Genomic DNA, 13,284 nt, shown 5'->3' with positions numbered 1-13,284 from the left:
CCGCTTCCCTTTAAAGCTTCAACTAGATATAAATACTTAAAATCTTCATTTACAAGTTTAGAAAACTATTTTGATCGAGTGTACATATTTATGTGTCTTGGATGCTGGATGGTGATCCAACACAGCCTCTAGTCCTCTACTAATGCACATCTATACAGAAGGAACTACGAGATGTAATATACGTTGGATTTTCAACCCAATAAGGCAACAACCTAAAATACTTGGACCTCATCACAATTGTACTTCAAGTTAGACCCTATTTATAAGGTTACTTCAGAAGAAGAAGAACAGAGTAGGTGCATGAAGCAAAAATACCGGTAACATAAATGAAACAGTAGGAATAGGCACTATAGGGAATTGTATTTTTCGATTAACCTTATATTTGGGCATTTATTTTTGCAGAGAAACACAAATATAATAACATTAACTTGTCATTCAATTAAGTAACTCTGAACTTTAGAAATTTGTGTACTAACTAAAAACACGTTTCCAACTACTTTTACGAGACCATATAAGTGGAAAAATATATAGTCAGAGGACTATCTCAATGATACAAGTAACACTCAACAGATTACAACAAATATCCAGCTAACTTATGGGTGGAATCGTTCACTTTCCCCATCTTGAAAGGATGAGTAAACCAATAATGGTGAAACATGTCCCAGCAACTATAGTCACCACTAAAGCAAAAGCATATACAAGACTTGGAAAGTTTAAGTATCTCTGTATTCTCTTTAGTCCCTTGTCAATGGCAGGTGCCAGAGCAGCTGCTCCTGCAACCCTAAATGGCCTGGTCACATTATTTCCCGTCCACATTGCGATTATAATCTGCCGTTATGAAGAGTGCTTTTTGAGCAAAGGAGAAATGAAAATACAAAAGTGCTCAATTAAAATAGCACATGTCCAATGGGGAAGTAAGGTGCAGATTGACACGAGGCACCATGAAAATTCCGAGTTCCCTATAGTTGCTAAATGATTCTCATTAGTATTATTGTTAACTCTGGATGCTCTTTCTGGTAAAGAGGAGAAGAATGACATTAAATTAGATCTAAGATAAAGGAACTCACGATATGGTGAAAAGGAAAAGATGGTCTTAACTTTGATCTGAAGAAATGGAAAAGACAACTTCGGTATGTAAATACTGAAGTGGATATTCTACGACAAATGAAAATGCTATGATAAGCATTCATCCAGTATCCTAAATGTAAATACCACATATTTCCATAATATGGTACCTTTTACCTTTGCACTAAAAAGTTCAGGAAATCAAGTCTACAACAACGCAAGTTAGGTTTGGGGAGAGTAAGATGTATGCGAACCTTACCTTACTCCTATCGTTGTGGAGGTAGAGAGGACCCTTGGCTCAAAAGAGAAGTAATTCTAGGAAATCAAGTCTCTATTTCTCTAAATCAAAGCAAAAACCATTCCCCCCTTTTATCAATTGCATATTTCATACCTATTTAAGAATTACTACTTACCCCCAACAAAGATTGGAGATTTGCAGCAGGATTATTGCCGGTGGTCTTCTCATAGCCCATAAATGCAAGCACAAAGAAACTAGTGTATGTGACACCATCAATAATGCCATAAGCAAGAACTGCCGCAAGCCCTAGCTTTGCTACCTTCGCACTCATTTCCGCTGAGTTCTCCTGATTAAAACACAACGTCAAAGCAGTTTTCACCAAATCATCCTAAAAAAAATAATGGGTTTACCAAACCTTCCATTTCTTCCAAAACCCTTTGCTCTCTTGGCTCTTATCCCACACAGAAAAGGAAACAAAAAAATATTAATCAAAAAATCAATAGAAGAACGCAATATATGTGTGTGAGAGAGAGAGAGACTGACATCTAAGTTTTTGTTTTGTTGGAAAAAATTATCATCCGTGATAGATCCATTAGCCGAGGATGAACATAAATGCGATAAAGGGCAAGTGTTGAGCAAGTTGAAATTGCTACTTTTAGGTTTAATTTGTAGTGATGATAGCAAATAAGTAAAGTGTCCCGTGCTGCGAGGAGAAAGCAAGAAGCTAGTTGGGAAGCCATGAGCAGTAGCAGAACCAGCCATTCCACCTCTCTTTTTTTTTCTTTGGTCAGAGCTTCACTGGGCGTTAAATCCAATCGTCTTCATTTTATTTGGCTAAATAGTAAAATAATTGACTCACGGTACAAATTCAAGATAATTATTTCTAATGGTAAGAAAGTGCACACTATTTACGAGAAACAATCCATATAATTTTATCAAGAATAAATTAGTACTTCCTCCCTCCGTTTTAAGGAACCATTTTTTCTTTTAGTTTGTTTTAAAAGATAGTTTTTTTTGTAACATTTTAATTTCAATTTTTCACATGGCATGTTTAAGATCACAAGATCAAAGGGTGATTTTGTACATTTAATTTAATTTTAATTTAGGACCACAACGTCTTCTTTATAATCTTAAACTCTCTGTCAAGTCAAATCATGTCATTTTTTTAAAATGGAGGTAGTATATTTTATATTTAAATGGATATAAAATAAATATATGATAATTTATATTCTGACCAAGCAATTAAACAGTTACGGTTTTATATCAAAAGACGCTTATTTTAGTTTTATGATTTTAGTGTAAGAATAATATGGGCGGTAAGTTTTTACCTTGAAACCACAATGTACTTGTTAAGAAAAAAGAACTACTTTTTGTCAACATTAGGTATTGGGAAGTAAAACAGATGACTTTTGCTTATGATTTTTCAAAACTTTCAAGTGAATATCTGATAAGCAATTTAATATCTGTAATTCATGTATAACAACCACTTCAGTTTCCAGATAATAATTCATCAAAGCCTTACAGCTTTCATAATATACATAAGAAAAGGTCCCAACTGGGCATTAGTTATTTATGAAACAATAACTTATGTCTACTACAGTAATCACATCTACATGAATTCTCTAGTTTGGCTCAACAAATCGGTTTTTATGTGATCTCGAGCCCTGGAACAAAAAATCCATTTCCTAAGAACAGTACCTAAGTGATGTTCTGCTTATAGCATCTTCATGATGAGCATTCGCACAAATAGAACTTGTGATACTGAGTTTTCTCGGCTAAATTTCTAGAAGTTCGCTGCCTCTGCTGCATCTACGGGTTCCTTAAATTTTGCCTTCTCACTAAGCTGTTGAAATGCATTTACAAGATTTTGAAGTCTTGCAACAAACTCAATTAACAAGGAAGTAAAAGTGGCCAATGACAATGGACATGCACTTTCAAATGTACGTACTTCACGTTCATTTAGAATCACATCTCCAAGAATTGAAAGTCGTGAAGGCCACACCATCTGATTGAACACGTTTCCAGTGGAACACATTTGTGCACCAGAGATATTCATACTTGAATTTCGACTATAAGTATCCATGTGTTTCAATGTATGAGCAGACCTTAGATTGAAGCCTGCTTCACTAAAGGAGTGTATCCCCATCTCTTTAGTTTCATTGTCTTTCAGTTCCTGAATATGTTCAGGATCTCCAAGCTGGTTAGCTTGTTTTGCATTTTCCCAGTTCTCCACCTGAACCAATAGATAAGATTTTTGGTCAATCAACAGTTGTAGATCCTCCGCAGCCCCATGAACTTCTTCGAGAAGGTCTCTAGGGCTAAGTTTCTCCATTTTTTCAACTTTGTCTCCAAGGTGTTGTAATACTTTAGCTCCTTCAATCCCAACTCTCTGGATCTCCTTGCAGAAGATTTGTCTCAAATCAGATGCTGCCTACAAAAGGAAAAATCTACCTTTGGAATTGATAAAAGATATAAAAACGTAAGTTCTTAGTAGTAAAAATGAATCAGCTAATTCAAACAAGTCCATGATTTTAAAAGCATCTGCAATAAAATAGGATGTGCAAGTGTTAAGCAGGATTTGAAGATTGAAGCTTTACCTGTATTTCTGAAAGAATACAGCTATGCATAGCCATGACCATGAAAGCACAATGCCTCAACGCACCACTGACTTTAACATAATCAGCCCACGGATAATTGAACATCTTGTAATGGCCATGAGGGGGTTCCCATTCAGCAAAAGCTAGCTGCACCAGGAATATTGAAAATTAGTAATAAAAGAAATAGTGTACTATCCCAAAATTTACCAATGAAAATATATGAACACCAGAGAATCCTCTTGGCTTGTTGACTCCAAAGCAGCCCTGTATCCGCTATACACAGGGTCATCAGAGGCCTGGTAAAGAAGGATTTTTGATGGTATCCGATCATATTCAAGACACTGCAGATATCCATTGACACAACCTAACAAGAAGCATTACAGGTATTCAGTTAAGCAGTAGCCTAGAGACAACAAATTCAAAGACAATTTGAAGAATATTGAGGAAATTCCTCACCTTCCAAAGAAGTAGAAACACGTTTAAAATTCTTTACCACCAATTTGTGCAAATCTTCACCAGCCCAGATAGGGTAGAGGCCAACATTTATAAGCAAACAGACACCAGCACCAACTCCAATTAGCAACAATCGCGAAACAGCTGCGTGAAAAAAATGTGAAGTTCCCGATACCAGCACAATACAATATGTCAACAAGAATACCCGAAAACCATATTCATATTGCTTCATTGCAGGATGCAATTTCAAGTACGTTGCAAGAAAACCTGAAAATCAAAAGAGAAAGTAATAAGACCAAAGCTGCACACAAGGAGAGGAAGTGACAGGTAAAAGAATATAACATTAGATATGCATTAGTCTCAAACATATGCAACAGTTCACCTTCCTTGATTTTGGCCATGTAGTAACCATGTACAAACCTGCTTTCAATTTTATATTATGCATTATTCGTGTTATTGGATTGTCCGTTTAATGGTTATGCATACGAGAAGAAATAAGTAGTAATTCTACTTGGTGCTTCATGTAGCCTTAGTAAAAATGGTAATGGAGAAGATTCGAGACTGATTCTTAGACTTGTGTACTTCCTTTTCCTCTCAAATATGATCTTATCGTTCTACTCGCAGCAGCAAGAAATCCATCTTCTTAAATGAATAGAAAGATTGACACTTCAACTGTTCAATTGCTAAGTTTTGAAATAAGATTGAACCCGATGTGTCTGAAGTTTCTCATATTGCAAAAGTAAATGTTGAATGCCTTGAATCGGACCCGCTACGGCAAACCCTATTTTGTAATTCTGTTTTTGCCTCTCCATAATAAAACTGCTCCCTCTCTTCCCGTGGACGTAGCCAATTTATTGGTGAACCACGTAAATCTGTTGTCTTGTTTTTCGCGTTTATATTTTTTCGTATTATCTCAAATTCCGCACAACAAATTGGTATCAGAGCCTCTCGGTTAATCGGTGTTCTTGGAGAATTCGAGATGTCTGCTTTGAACGTGAAAATCGACAAATTCACAGGGAGGAACAGTTTCAGTTTATGGCAGATCAAGATGCGGGCTTTGTTGAAACAGCAAGGCTTCTGGGCGCCGTTGTCGAAAGACAAGAACGCCGTCGTTACTCCTGAGATGGCGATTCTGGAGGAAAAGGCGCACTCGACGATCATGCTGTATCTCGCGGATGACGTCATCACGGAGGTCTCGGATGAAGAGACTGCTGCTGGTCTGTGGTTGAAGCTGGAGAGTTTGTACATGACAAAATCTCTAACCAACAAGCTGCTTATGAAACAACGTCTATTCGGTTTACGAATGGCTGAAGGTACACAACTCAGGGAACACTTAGAGCAATTGAATACTTTGTTATTAGAATTGCGTAATATCGATGTGAAGATCAAGGATGAAGATGCTGCCCTGATTCTGTTAGTATCTCTCCCAATGTCGTTTGAGAATTTTGTTCAATCGTTCATTGTTGGGAAAGATACTGTGTCACTGAAAGAAGTCAGATCGGCCCTTCATAGCAGGGAATTACGACATAAGGCTAACGGCACAAGTACGGACATACAGCCTTCCGGTCTGTTCACCAGTAGCGGAAAGGGAAGAAAAAACGGCGGAAAGAAAAAGCTGCTGATTATTCAAATCTGAAAGCTTTTGGTTGTACGGCTTACTATCACGTCAGTGAAGGTAAGTTAGAACCAAGAGCTAAAAAGGGAGTATTTGTGGGCTACGGAGATGGAGTGAAAGGTTTCAGAATCTGGTCTCCAGCAGAAAAGAGGGTTATTATGAGCAGGAACATTGTCTTTGATGAAAGTTCTCTGCTTAGAACCATTGTGAAGCCTACAACTACGTCAGAAACTGGGAGTCTTGACAAACAGGTGGAGTTTCAAGTCATTCAGAACGAGAGCGATTTAAAGGAACCTGAAGAGGAGGATCAAGAGCCACAGACAGAAACTGATATTCCAGAATCTATGCCATCAGATATCCATCAGAGTATAGCTCAAGATCGGCCAAGGAGGGTTGGAGTTCGGCCACCTACGAGGTATGGTTTTGAGGACATGGTGGGTTATGCACTGCAGGTTGCTGAAGAGGTAGATACATCTGAGCCGTCTACTTACAAAGAAGCCATTTTAAGTTCTGATTCTGAAAAATGGTTTGCCGCTATGGGAGATGAGATGGAGTCCCTACACAAGAATCAGACATGAGATCTGGTCATACAGCCTTCGGGGAGAAAGATTATTACTTGCAAATGGGTTTTCAAGAAGAAGGAAGGTATATCACCAGCAGAAGGAGTCAAGTATAAAGCCAAGGTTGTTGCCAGAGGTTTCAACCAAAGAGAGGGAGTGGACTACAATGAGATCTTCTCACCAGTGGTCAGACATACTTCCATCCGAGTGTTACTAGCGATAGTTGCACATCAGAATCTGGAGCTTGAACAACTTGATGTGAAGACAGCGTTTCTACATGGAGAGTTGGAGGAAGAGATATACATGACTCTGCCGGATGGTTTCCAAGTTCCAGGGAAGGAAAATCACGTCTGCAAGTTGAAGAAGTCCTTATATGGACTTAAGCAGTCTCCAAGGCAGTGGTATAAAAGGTTTGACAGTTATATGGTGAAGTTGGGCTATACTCGGAGCTCATATGATTGTTGTGTCTACTACAATAGGCTCAAAGATGATTCATTCATCTATCTGGTGCTTTATGTAGATGATATGTTGATAGCTGCAAAGAAGAAGTATGACATTCAGAAGCTGAAGGGTTTACTTAGTGCTGAGTTTGAGATGAAGGATCTGGGAGACGCTCGGAAGATTTTAGGGATAGAGATCATTAGAGACAGAGAGAGAAGGAAACTTTTCTTGTCACAGAGAAGTTACATTCAGAAGGTCTTGGCGAGGTTTGGCATGTCTTCATCTAAGCCCATTGATACCCCCAGTGCTGCCAATATCCATCTCACTGCCATGTTCGCTCCACAGTCAGAAGAAGAGAAGGAGTACATGTCACGAGTCCCTTATGCCAGTGCCGTAGGAAGTTTGATGTATGCTATGGTCTGTACAAGGCCAGATTTAGCACATGCAGTCAGTGTAGTGAGCAGATTCATGGGACAACCAGGGAGAGAACATTGGCAGGCTGTGAAGAGAATTTTCCGGTACCTTAGAGGTACATCTGACGTTGGTCTCATTTATGGAGGTGATACTCAGTGCTTGGTTACTGGCTATTCTGATTCAGACTATGCTGGAGATGTTGACACAAGAAGATCGATGACTGGCTATGTGTTTACCCTTGGAGGATCTGTCGTCAGTTGGAAGGCAACTTTGCAACCTACAGTGACTTTGTCTACTACGGAAGCGGAGTACATGGCCTTGACAGAGGCTGCAAAAGAAGGGATTTGGTTGAAAGGGCTGGTTAGTGATCTTGGTCTGCGTCATGATCAGGCTACGGTGTATTGTGACAGTTTGAGCGCAATTTGTCTAGCCAAGGATCAAGTCCATCATGAGAGAACCAAGCATATTGACGTAAGGTATCATTTTCTGAGAAGTGAGAAGAGAATCAAGGTGAAGAAAGTAGGAACTGCTGATAATCCTGCTGATATGTTCACAAAGTCGGTTCCACAGAGCAAGTTTCAACACTGTTTGGACTTGCTCAACATCAGAAGCTGTTAATTGCCCTGCGGGGCAACTCTGAGGAAGAGGGGGAGGCCTGGCACTATCATAGTGCGTCTGAAGAATCTGTTCGGAGAATTCAAGTCAAGGTGGAGATTTGTTGAATGCCTTGAATCGGACCCGCTACGGCAAACCCTATTTTGTAATTCTGTTTTTGCCTCTCCATAATAAAACTGCTCCCTCTCTTCCCGTAGACGTAGCCAATTTATTGGTGAACCACGTAAATCTGTTGTCTTGTTTTTCGCGTTTATATTTTCTCGTATTATCTCAAATTCCGCACAACAGTAAAGATATTCTTGATGTAAAATTCGAAAATTCAAACGAGACCTGCAACAAAAATGCTGACCACAATCACAACCTCCTGCCATTTTCCAGCCATAACAGATAATTCAGCAATGCCTACAGCTAGTCCTGCGGCAGACAATGTCCCCAAAGCCCTGTTGAATCCTTTGTTGAGTGTCGCACCTAGCATTTTTTGTAAATCAATCAGATTATGTATATCAGCTACGGAGACTCAAATAGTAACATACATTAATGTAAAAGAACAATAGACGGTTAAAGTGTCACATCAACTTCATGATAACTGTTTACTGCCCTGCGTAAACATGAGCTATATATTAACCATGCCTCAATCCCAAAACCAGTTAGGACTAACAGGACTAAATAATTAAATACGAGTACATATTAATCAATACAAATCCGCTTTCTCAATCCCAAGTAGTTCAGGTTGGCCATAAGTATCATCATTTGGTTCTATTTAGGCTCATTTGCCTTTTACTACTTGAACACTAATTCTCATTTTTATTCAAATAGTGAATCATTGGAATATGAAATAAAATTTGAATATACCTATGCTGAACTCGAATACGACGACAACAGTGAGGATGGCCCAAATGGAATATGTACCAATATAGGATAAGGGCTCTTTGAAGAAAATGACAACCGAAACAAGGGAAAGAGTTAAACCCATTTTAACAGCAAAAATGACCTTTCGAGGATCCTTACGACCCATATCAATTGCCTTGATATAGCCCTGTTTAACATTACTACCTGATTTCTTAATTCTATTACATAATCGACGCCAAAATCCTTCGGGTTCGACGTAAAATGATGGATCCAATCCATACTCTGAATATTTGGGAATCAATCTCTCTTTGCTCGTTTCGTTAAAGTTTTGGCTCAATGGCGCCGCCATTTTGTTATGTGAGATGAACTACCATAGAAGCAACAAGATTAATTTTTCTTTTAGGAATCAGGTCGATTTCCGAAATGTGGATTCGTCAATATCCAGGCTATTCACGAAACAATCATTAATTTGATGGAAAAATTTTGCATGATTTTTTAAAAGAGAGAATGATATTAGCAATGTCATATCTATCCATAAAATAGCGAAATAGAAACTTTCTAACTTAATACTCGGTAAATTAGTAAACTTTCTCAGATAATCTTTTCTCTCCTCCATTTGTGCTACGGGAAAGGATCGTTGATTTCGATAATATAATAAGATATACTCCCTCTATTTTAAAAAAAGTTGTCTCATCTCTTTTTTAGTTTGTTTAAGAAAAATAATCTTTTTTCTTTATTTTGATAAAATTTTAACTTTAATTTTTTACATGACATATTTAAGGTCACAAAATTAAATGATATTTTAATACATTTGACATAAATTTAATTTACGATCACAAGGTTACACGGTTCCAAGTCAAATTAGAACATTATTTTTGAAACGAAGTGAGTACAAATATAAGTTAATAATTCTTTAAAATTAGAAAAATATTCAAAACAATTTAATGAAATATAATTCTTGTGTTTTTTTTTATAAATAATTCAAAAGTCCATATCAGAAAAAATGCATAAGTAGCCCCTAATTTATGTCCGAAATCTCAGAGACAGACTTGACTATACTAAAGTCCTATTACCTCTGAACTTATTTTATAAATAATTTTTTACCCCTTTTCGACTACGTGACTTAGCTTTAAAAAAATATCAACACGCGCTGGAACCACAAGATAGCACCACGTAAACTGTAAAGAAGTAAAAAATTATTTAAAAAATAAATTCAGGGGTAATAGAATTTTAATATAGTATAAATATTTCTCTAAGATTTTGAATATAGGTTGGTGATATTTTTATATTTTCCCTTGTTTTTATTACATCCATAATTCTCTATACAAAAAAAATTATGAAGATCTCTAAAATGCAATAAATGTTTTTTTACGCATAACTGATTCTAAAGTTATTATATTATGTTCAACTTCATCATCAACATTGTTTTCTCTAAATAGAAATAAACCTCTAAAATAATAATATTTAACGATAACAACAATATTAATAAGAGAGATTTTACATGTCCTTAGTTGATCATTGAGATTATTGTTGTTGCGGGATAAACTAAAACAATTCAAATATAAATATGCTAAATCTCATTAGCATATATATGTTCTTTTTCAATTCTCTTATCTGAATATTTGACACCGCCTCTACTTGTATACAAGCTCTTCTGTCAATATTTTCTGATTGAAAACATCCAAATCAGCTGTGGGCGCTTCTGTGCTCTGTTCTTTAAAGACTAGAGCATGTTATTATTAGAACAACAAAAAGGATTTGCAATTTGAGGGAATCGCTCTTAGAGCGCATTCGTCTGTTCCACTCGTATAGGCATTGAATGACTTCATATCTTCAGTAACCTTAACAAGATCTACAGATGGCTTGTCACGCACAACAGGCATGTAGGCATCAACTTGTGTTGCTGTAGCCAATTCCTCGGGGGCACACTCACCAACCTGAATGCAGTTGCAACAATTAGGAAACAAACAGGGAAAACATTTCAAGTATACACATTTATGCTTCCAGTTACTAGCTACTACCTATCTTACCTTTGATTAAGACAACTAATAAACTAGGCCCTGTAGGTCCTCAAGACATCAGCTTGAAGCTCCTCAGGTGAACGATTCCTGCAACAATGATCAACAACAATACCAATTGTTGATGCCAGTTTCTTAGGGATATGCCTGCAGCCTGGCAGTTCGCACTCAGAACATGCTCATCTCACAGTTAATTTTATGGGAAATTAGGCCATAAAACTCAATCAAACATACCTGAAGTTCCTCGAGAAAAATCCTCTACCAGACCTAACTTTCATGTTGTATTTGAGTGTCTGACCATGGATAACAGGGTGGAGAGCTCCAACAGTTGTTGGGGGATCTTCACAGCCATCTCTTGCCTTGCTGCAATTGGATTAAACAAAAAATAGTCAGAAATCTGTTCGCCATGCTGCGTAAATGACAGCAAAATTAAAACAAGAACCAGAATTATATACCAATTCTTCTCATCTGCTTGTGCGCTGTTTGATTGAACCAGGTCTTCACACGGATATCAGTCTGCTTCTTGAAGTGCCCATTAGGGATAACATTGTTATGCTTCATGTCTCAACTACATTGTTCAATAAGAGTTGTAATTGACTGTGACTTAACAAGAATCGTTACAGTATATATAACGTTACGTGTGTGTATAGTAAAATGCATGGACAAGCCTTAAAGAGAATATGAGAAAATCAATTGACAACAAACATCAAAATATACATTTTTTTTAATAAGCAAGGTGTCTAAGCCAGCTTGGGTGCACGTATACTAATTCATGTTTTTATTCGACACCCTTCCACCCGCTACCTGTGGTTGATGAGAGCTTACCAGGAAGTAGCTTTCACCATGCTGCAAACTCTGAACAACAAAACCATATTCATTAACTGGGAGTGGCACCCCAGAGGAATGATACAAGACTAAGTCTTCGGGGCCAAACATAGCCTTCATGTCAAGTGGCCCTCTGGGCACCTGTGCTGCTACTCCATTAATAAAAACTGTGATAAACCCTGTAACAGTATGACAGTCATAAACATGTGCTGAAACATAACTGAATAGCAAAACAGTATGCAGTTACACTACTTCGGATTTAATTAGTGAAAAAGAAGAATTAATGAGCAGAAGATCAAACGCAAGAGCAGAGAAAGAAGCTACAGTATGAATTACTGGGCGTACAGTAACGAGAAACAAATAGAATAACACAATTTTCCCAGTGAATATAATCTTCCCTGCATGCCTACTGTCGTATTACGAATATCACTCTCCTTCCAGTTGGTGCATATGCTGAGTTCGTTATGTATATAACTAACTCGATCCTAGCCTAAATTTGATAAATATGTCTTCAACTTGATCATTCTACTTCACAAATCTCGTAACAATATCTTCTATTAATTCTCATAGTGTTTATCAAATTCAAACATGAACAAACTAAGCTAAAGTAACATCAACAACAATAATCCTAGCTATAACTTGTAATTAATTTAAAACAATGTTTTCATAAATGATCTTTAGAACCTGAGGAAGAGCAATTCAAGTTAGAATTGTCTGTCGGTGAGCACAAAATTGAGGTGATTGAAGAGTTTTGATCAATTCCCATTGGACCCGAAAAGAGGAAGAGGCCATCATTTGCATTTCCCACAACACCTCCAAGCGAAGAAGAAGAAGAAGAAACAGAGGAGGGGACAAAATTAGTCTGAAATTGAATTGCACCGCCATCACTAGACCTTGCAGATTGTTCTTCATTACTGTTACTAACAGCACTAAGACTCGCCTGAATTTGTCTTTGACGACGGCGAGACCTTGACCGCCGATTCTGAAACCAGTAAAACACATTTGCATCTCCAACCGCCCCAAATTGCTCCAACATTTTCCTGATTCTAACTGTCTCGTCTTTTCGAGGATTTACCATCCCACTATTAAAAATGGATTCAAGTATTACGATTTGTTCCGGCTTCGGATTCCACCTTGATCTCACTGTTTCATTTCTTTCACAAGACTGACTTGACGAGCTAGAGTCATCATCCATGGCGGAGTGAAAAAGATAAAACTCAAGAATGACATCAAAAAAGGGAATTATCATTTGGGTATATAAAGAATAAAGGGAATATTAGATAAAATTACTGTGCTGTCCTTTTCAAGTCTAGATCTGTTTTCAGTTCAATTGCAAAGGTGTGTGTATTCCTACATTTTTTCGGCGTCGAGTTTTATTGGAATAAAGAGTTAGATTTGTCTTGAGATTCGGAATGTTTCCTTCCTAAGGGGGAATGGTTAATAATTAGTTCACGGGAACAATTTTGTATTTAATAATACCACCGTCCCATACTCCGCCCTTCCATCTAATAATACCTTTTAATATTACATGTTCATTAAAAAAAATTATTTTTACTATATAATATAATAAATATAATGTCTTGAAAAAAAATAC

At 37.3% G+C, this 13,284-nt stretch overlaps 4 protein-coding genes across 7 annotated transcripts; all 4 read right to left on the bottom strand.

Annotated features, from left to right (window-relative positions):
- Positions 1–413: 413 nt before the first annotated feature.
- On the bottom strand, positions 414–2,137 carry LOC101260146 (uncharacterized). 2 transcript variants are annotated; one of them, XM_069299430.1, is made up of 4 exons: positions 1,847–2,137; positions 1,719–1,754; positions 1,479–1,649; positions 414–1,013 (listed from the first exon to the last, which is right to left on the bottom strand). In XM_069299430.1, the coding sequence occupies exons 1-4, from the start codon at positions 2,063–2,065 to the stop codon at positions 969–971; spliced, it is 471 nt and encodes a 156-aa protein (XP_069155531.1). In that variant the 5' UTR covers positions 2,066–2,137; the 3' UTR covers positions 414–968. The 2 variants fall into 2 exon arrangements, with proteins under 2 accessions (XP_069155531.1, XP_004241435.1); XM_004241387.5 differs by having other exon boundaries at positions 414–828; positions 1,847–2,129.
- Positions 2,138–2,746: 609 nt separating this feature from the next.
- LOC101243797 (aluminum-activated malate transporter 4) lies at positions 2,747–9,425 on the bottom strand. The gene is made up of 6 exons (XM_004242079.4): positions 8,851–9,425; positions 8,329–8,466; positions 4,357–4,620; positions 4,128–4,264; positions 3,901–4,047; positions 2,747–3,734 (listed from the first exon to the last, which is right to left on the bottom strand). The coding sequence occupies exons 1-6, from the start codon at positions 9,194–9,196 to the stop codon at positions 3,087–3,089; spliced, it is 1,680 nt and encodes a 559-aa protein (XP_004242127.1). The 5' UTR covers positions 9,197–9,425; the 3' UTR covers positions 2,747–3,086.
- Positions 9,426–10,310: 885 nt separating this feature from the next.
- Positions 10,311–13,161, bottom strand: LOC101244386 (WUSCHEL-related homeobox 11). 3 transcript variants are annotated; one of them, XM_010324191.4, is made up of 6 exons: positions 12,375–13,161; positions 11,691–11,869; positions 11,321–11,433; positions 11,100–11,228; positions 10,878–10,955; positions 10,311–10,784 (listed from the first exon to the last, which is right to left on the bottom strand). In XM_010324191.4, exons 1-3 carry the CDS (start codon positions 12,937–12,939, stop codon positions 11,416–11,418), a joined length of 762 nt encoding a protein of 253 aa, XP_010322493.1. In that variant the 5' UTR covers positions 12,940–13,161; the 3' UTR covers positions 10,311–10,784; positions 10,878–10,955; positions 11,100–11,228; positions 11,321–11,415. The 3 variants fall into 3 exon arrangements, with proteins under 3 accessions (XP_010322493.1, XP_025887450.1, XP_025887449.1); XM_026031665.2 differs by having other exon boundaries at positions 10,878–11,019; positions 12,375–13,143; XM_026031664.2 differs by lacking the exons at positions 10,311–10,784; positions 10,878–10,955; positions 11,100–11,228; positions 11,321–11,433 and having other exon boundaries at positions 11,501–11,869; positions 12,375–13,143.
- Positions 10,482–11,401, bottom strand: LOC101244089 (large ribosomal subunit protein eL13z-like). Its single transcript, XM_010324664.1, has 5 exons — positions 11,370–11,401; positions 11,100–11,228; positions 10,925–11,012; positions 10,689–10,784; positions 10,482–10,556 (listed from the first exon to the last, which is right to left on the bottom strand). The coding sequence occupies exons 1-5, from the start codon at positions 11,399–11,401 to the stop codon at positions 10,482–10,484; spliced, it is 420 nt and encodes a 139-aa protein (XP_010322966.1).
- Positions 13,162–13,284: the final 123 nt, after the last annotated feature.

Source organism: Solanum lycopersicum, chromosome 6, assembly GCF_036512215.1.
Source record: "Solanum lycopersicum chromosome 6, SLM_r2.1".
Taxonomy (NCBI): domain Eukaryota; kingdom Viridiplantae; phylum Streptophyta; class Magnoliopsida; order Solanales; family Solanaceae; genus Solanum; species Solanum lycopersicum.
The sequence above is the reverse complement of the archived record's forward strand: the minus strand, read 5'-3'. Positions and strand labels throughout refer to the sequence as shown.

Coding starts and splice junctions, on each gene's coding strand:
- LOC101244386 (XM_026031664.2), bottom strand. CDS start 12,939: ATGATAATTCCCTTTTTTGATGTCATTCTTGAGTTTTATCTTTTTCAC. Junction 11,870..12,374: donor CTTGAATTGCTCTTCCTCAG/GTTCTAAAGATC, acceptor ATACTGTTACAG/GGTTTATCACAGTTTTTATT.
- LOC101243797 (XM_004242079.4), bottom strand. CDS start 9,196: ATGGCGGCGCCATTGAGCCAAAACTTTAACGAAACGAGCAAAGAGAGA. Junction 8,467..8,850: donor CGTATTCGAGTTCAGCATAG/GTATATTCAAAT, acceptor AAAAAATGCTAG/GTGCGACACTCAACAAAGGA. Junction 3,735..3,900: donor GTATTCTTTCAGAAATACAG/GTAAAGCTTCAA, acceptor TTCCTTTTGTAG/GCAGCATCTGATTTGAGACA.
- LOC101260146 (XM_004241387.5), bottom strand. CDS start 2,065: ATGGCTGGTTCTGCTACTGCTCATGGCTTCCCAACTAGCTTCTTGCTT. Junction 1,650..1,718: donor GGTTTTGGAAGAAATGGAAG/GTTTGGTAAACC, acceptor TGTTTTAATCAG/GAGAACTCAGCGGAAATGAG. Junction 829..1,478: donor ATCTCCAATCTTTGTTGGGG/GTAAGTAGTAAT, acceptor TCATAACGGCAG/ATTATAATCGCAATGTGGAC.
- LOC101244089 (XM_010324664.1), bottom strand. CDS start 11,401: ATGGGCACTTCAAGAAGCAGACTGATATCCGT. Junction 11,229..11,369: donor AGAAGCAGACTGATATCCGT/GTGAAGACCTGG, acceptor ATCCAATTGCAG/CAAGGCAAGAGATGGCTGTG. Junction 10,785..10,924: donor CTGAGGAGCTTCAAGCTGAT/GTCTTGAGGACC, acceptor AACTGCATTCAG/GTTGGTGAGTGTGCCCCCGA.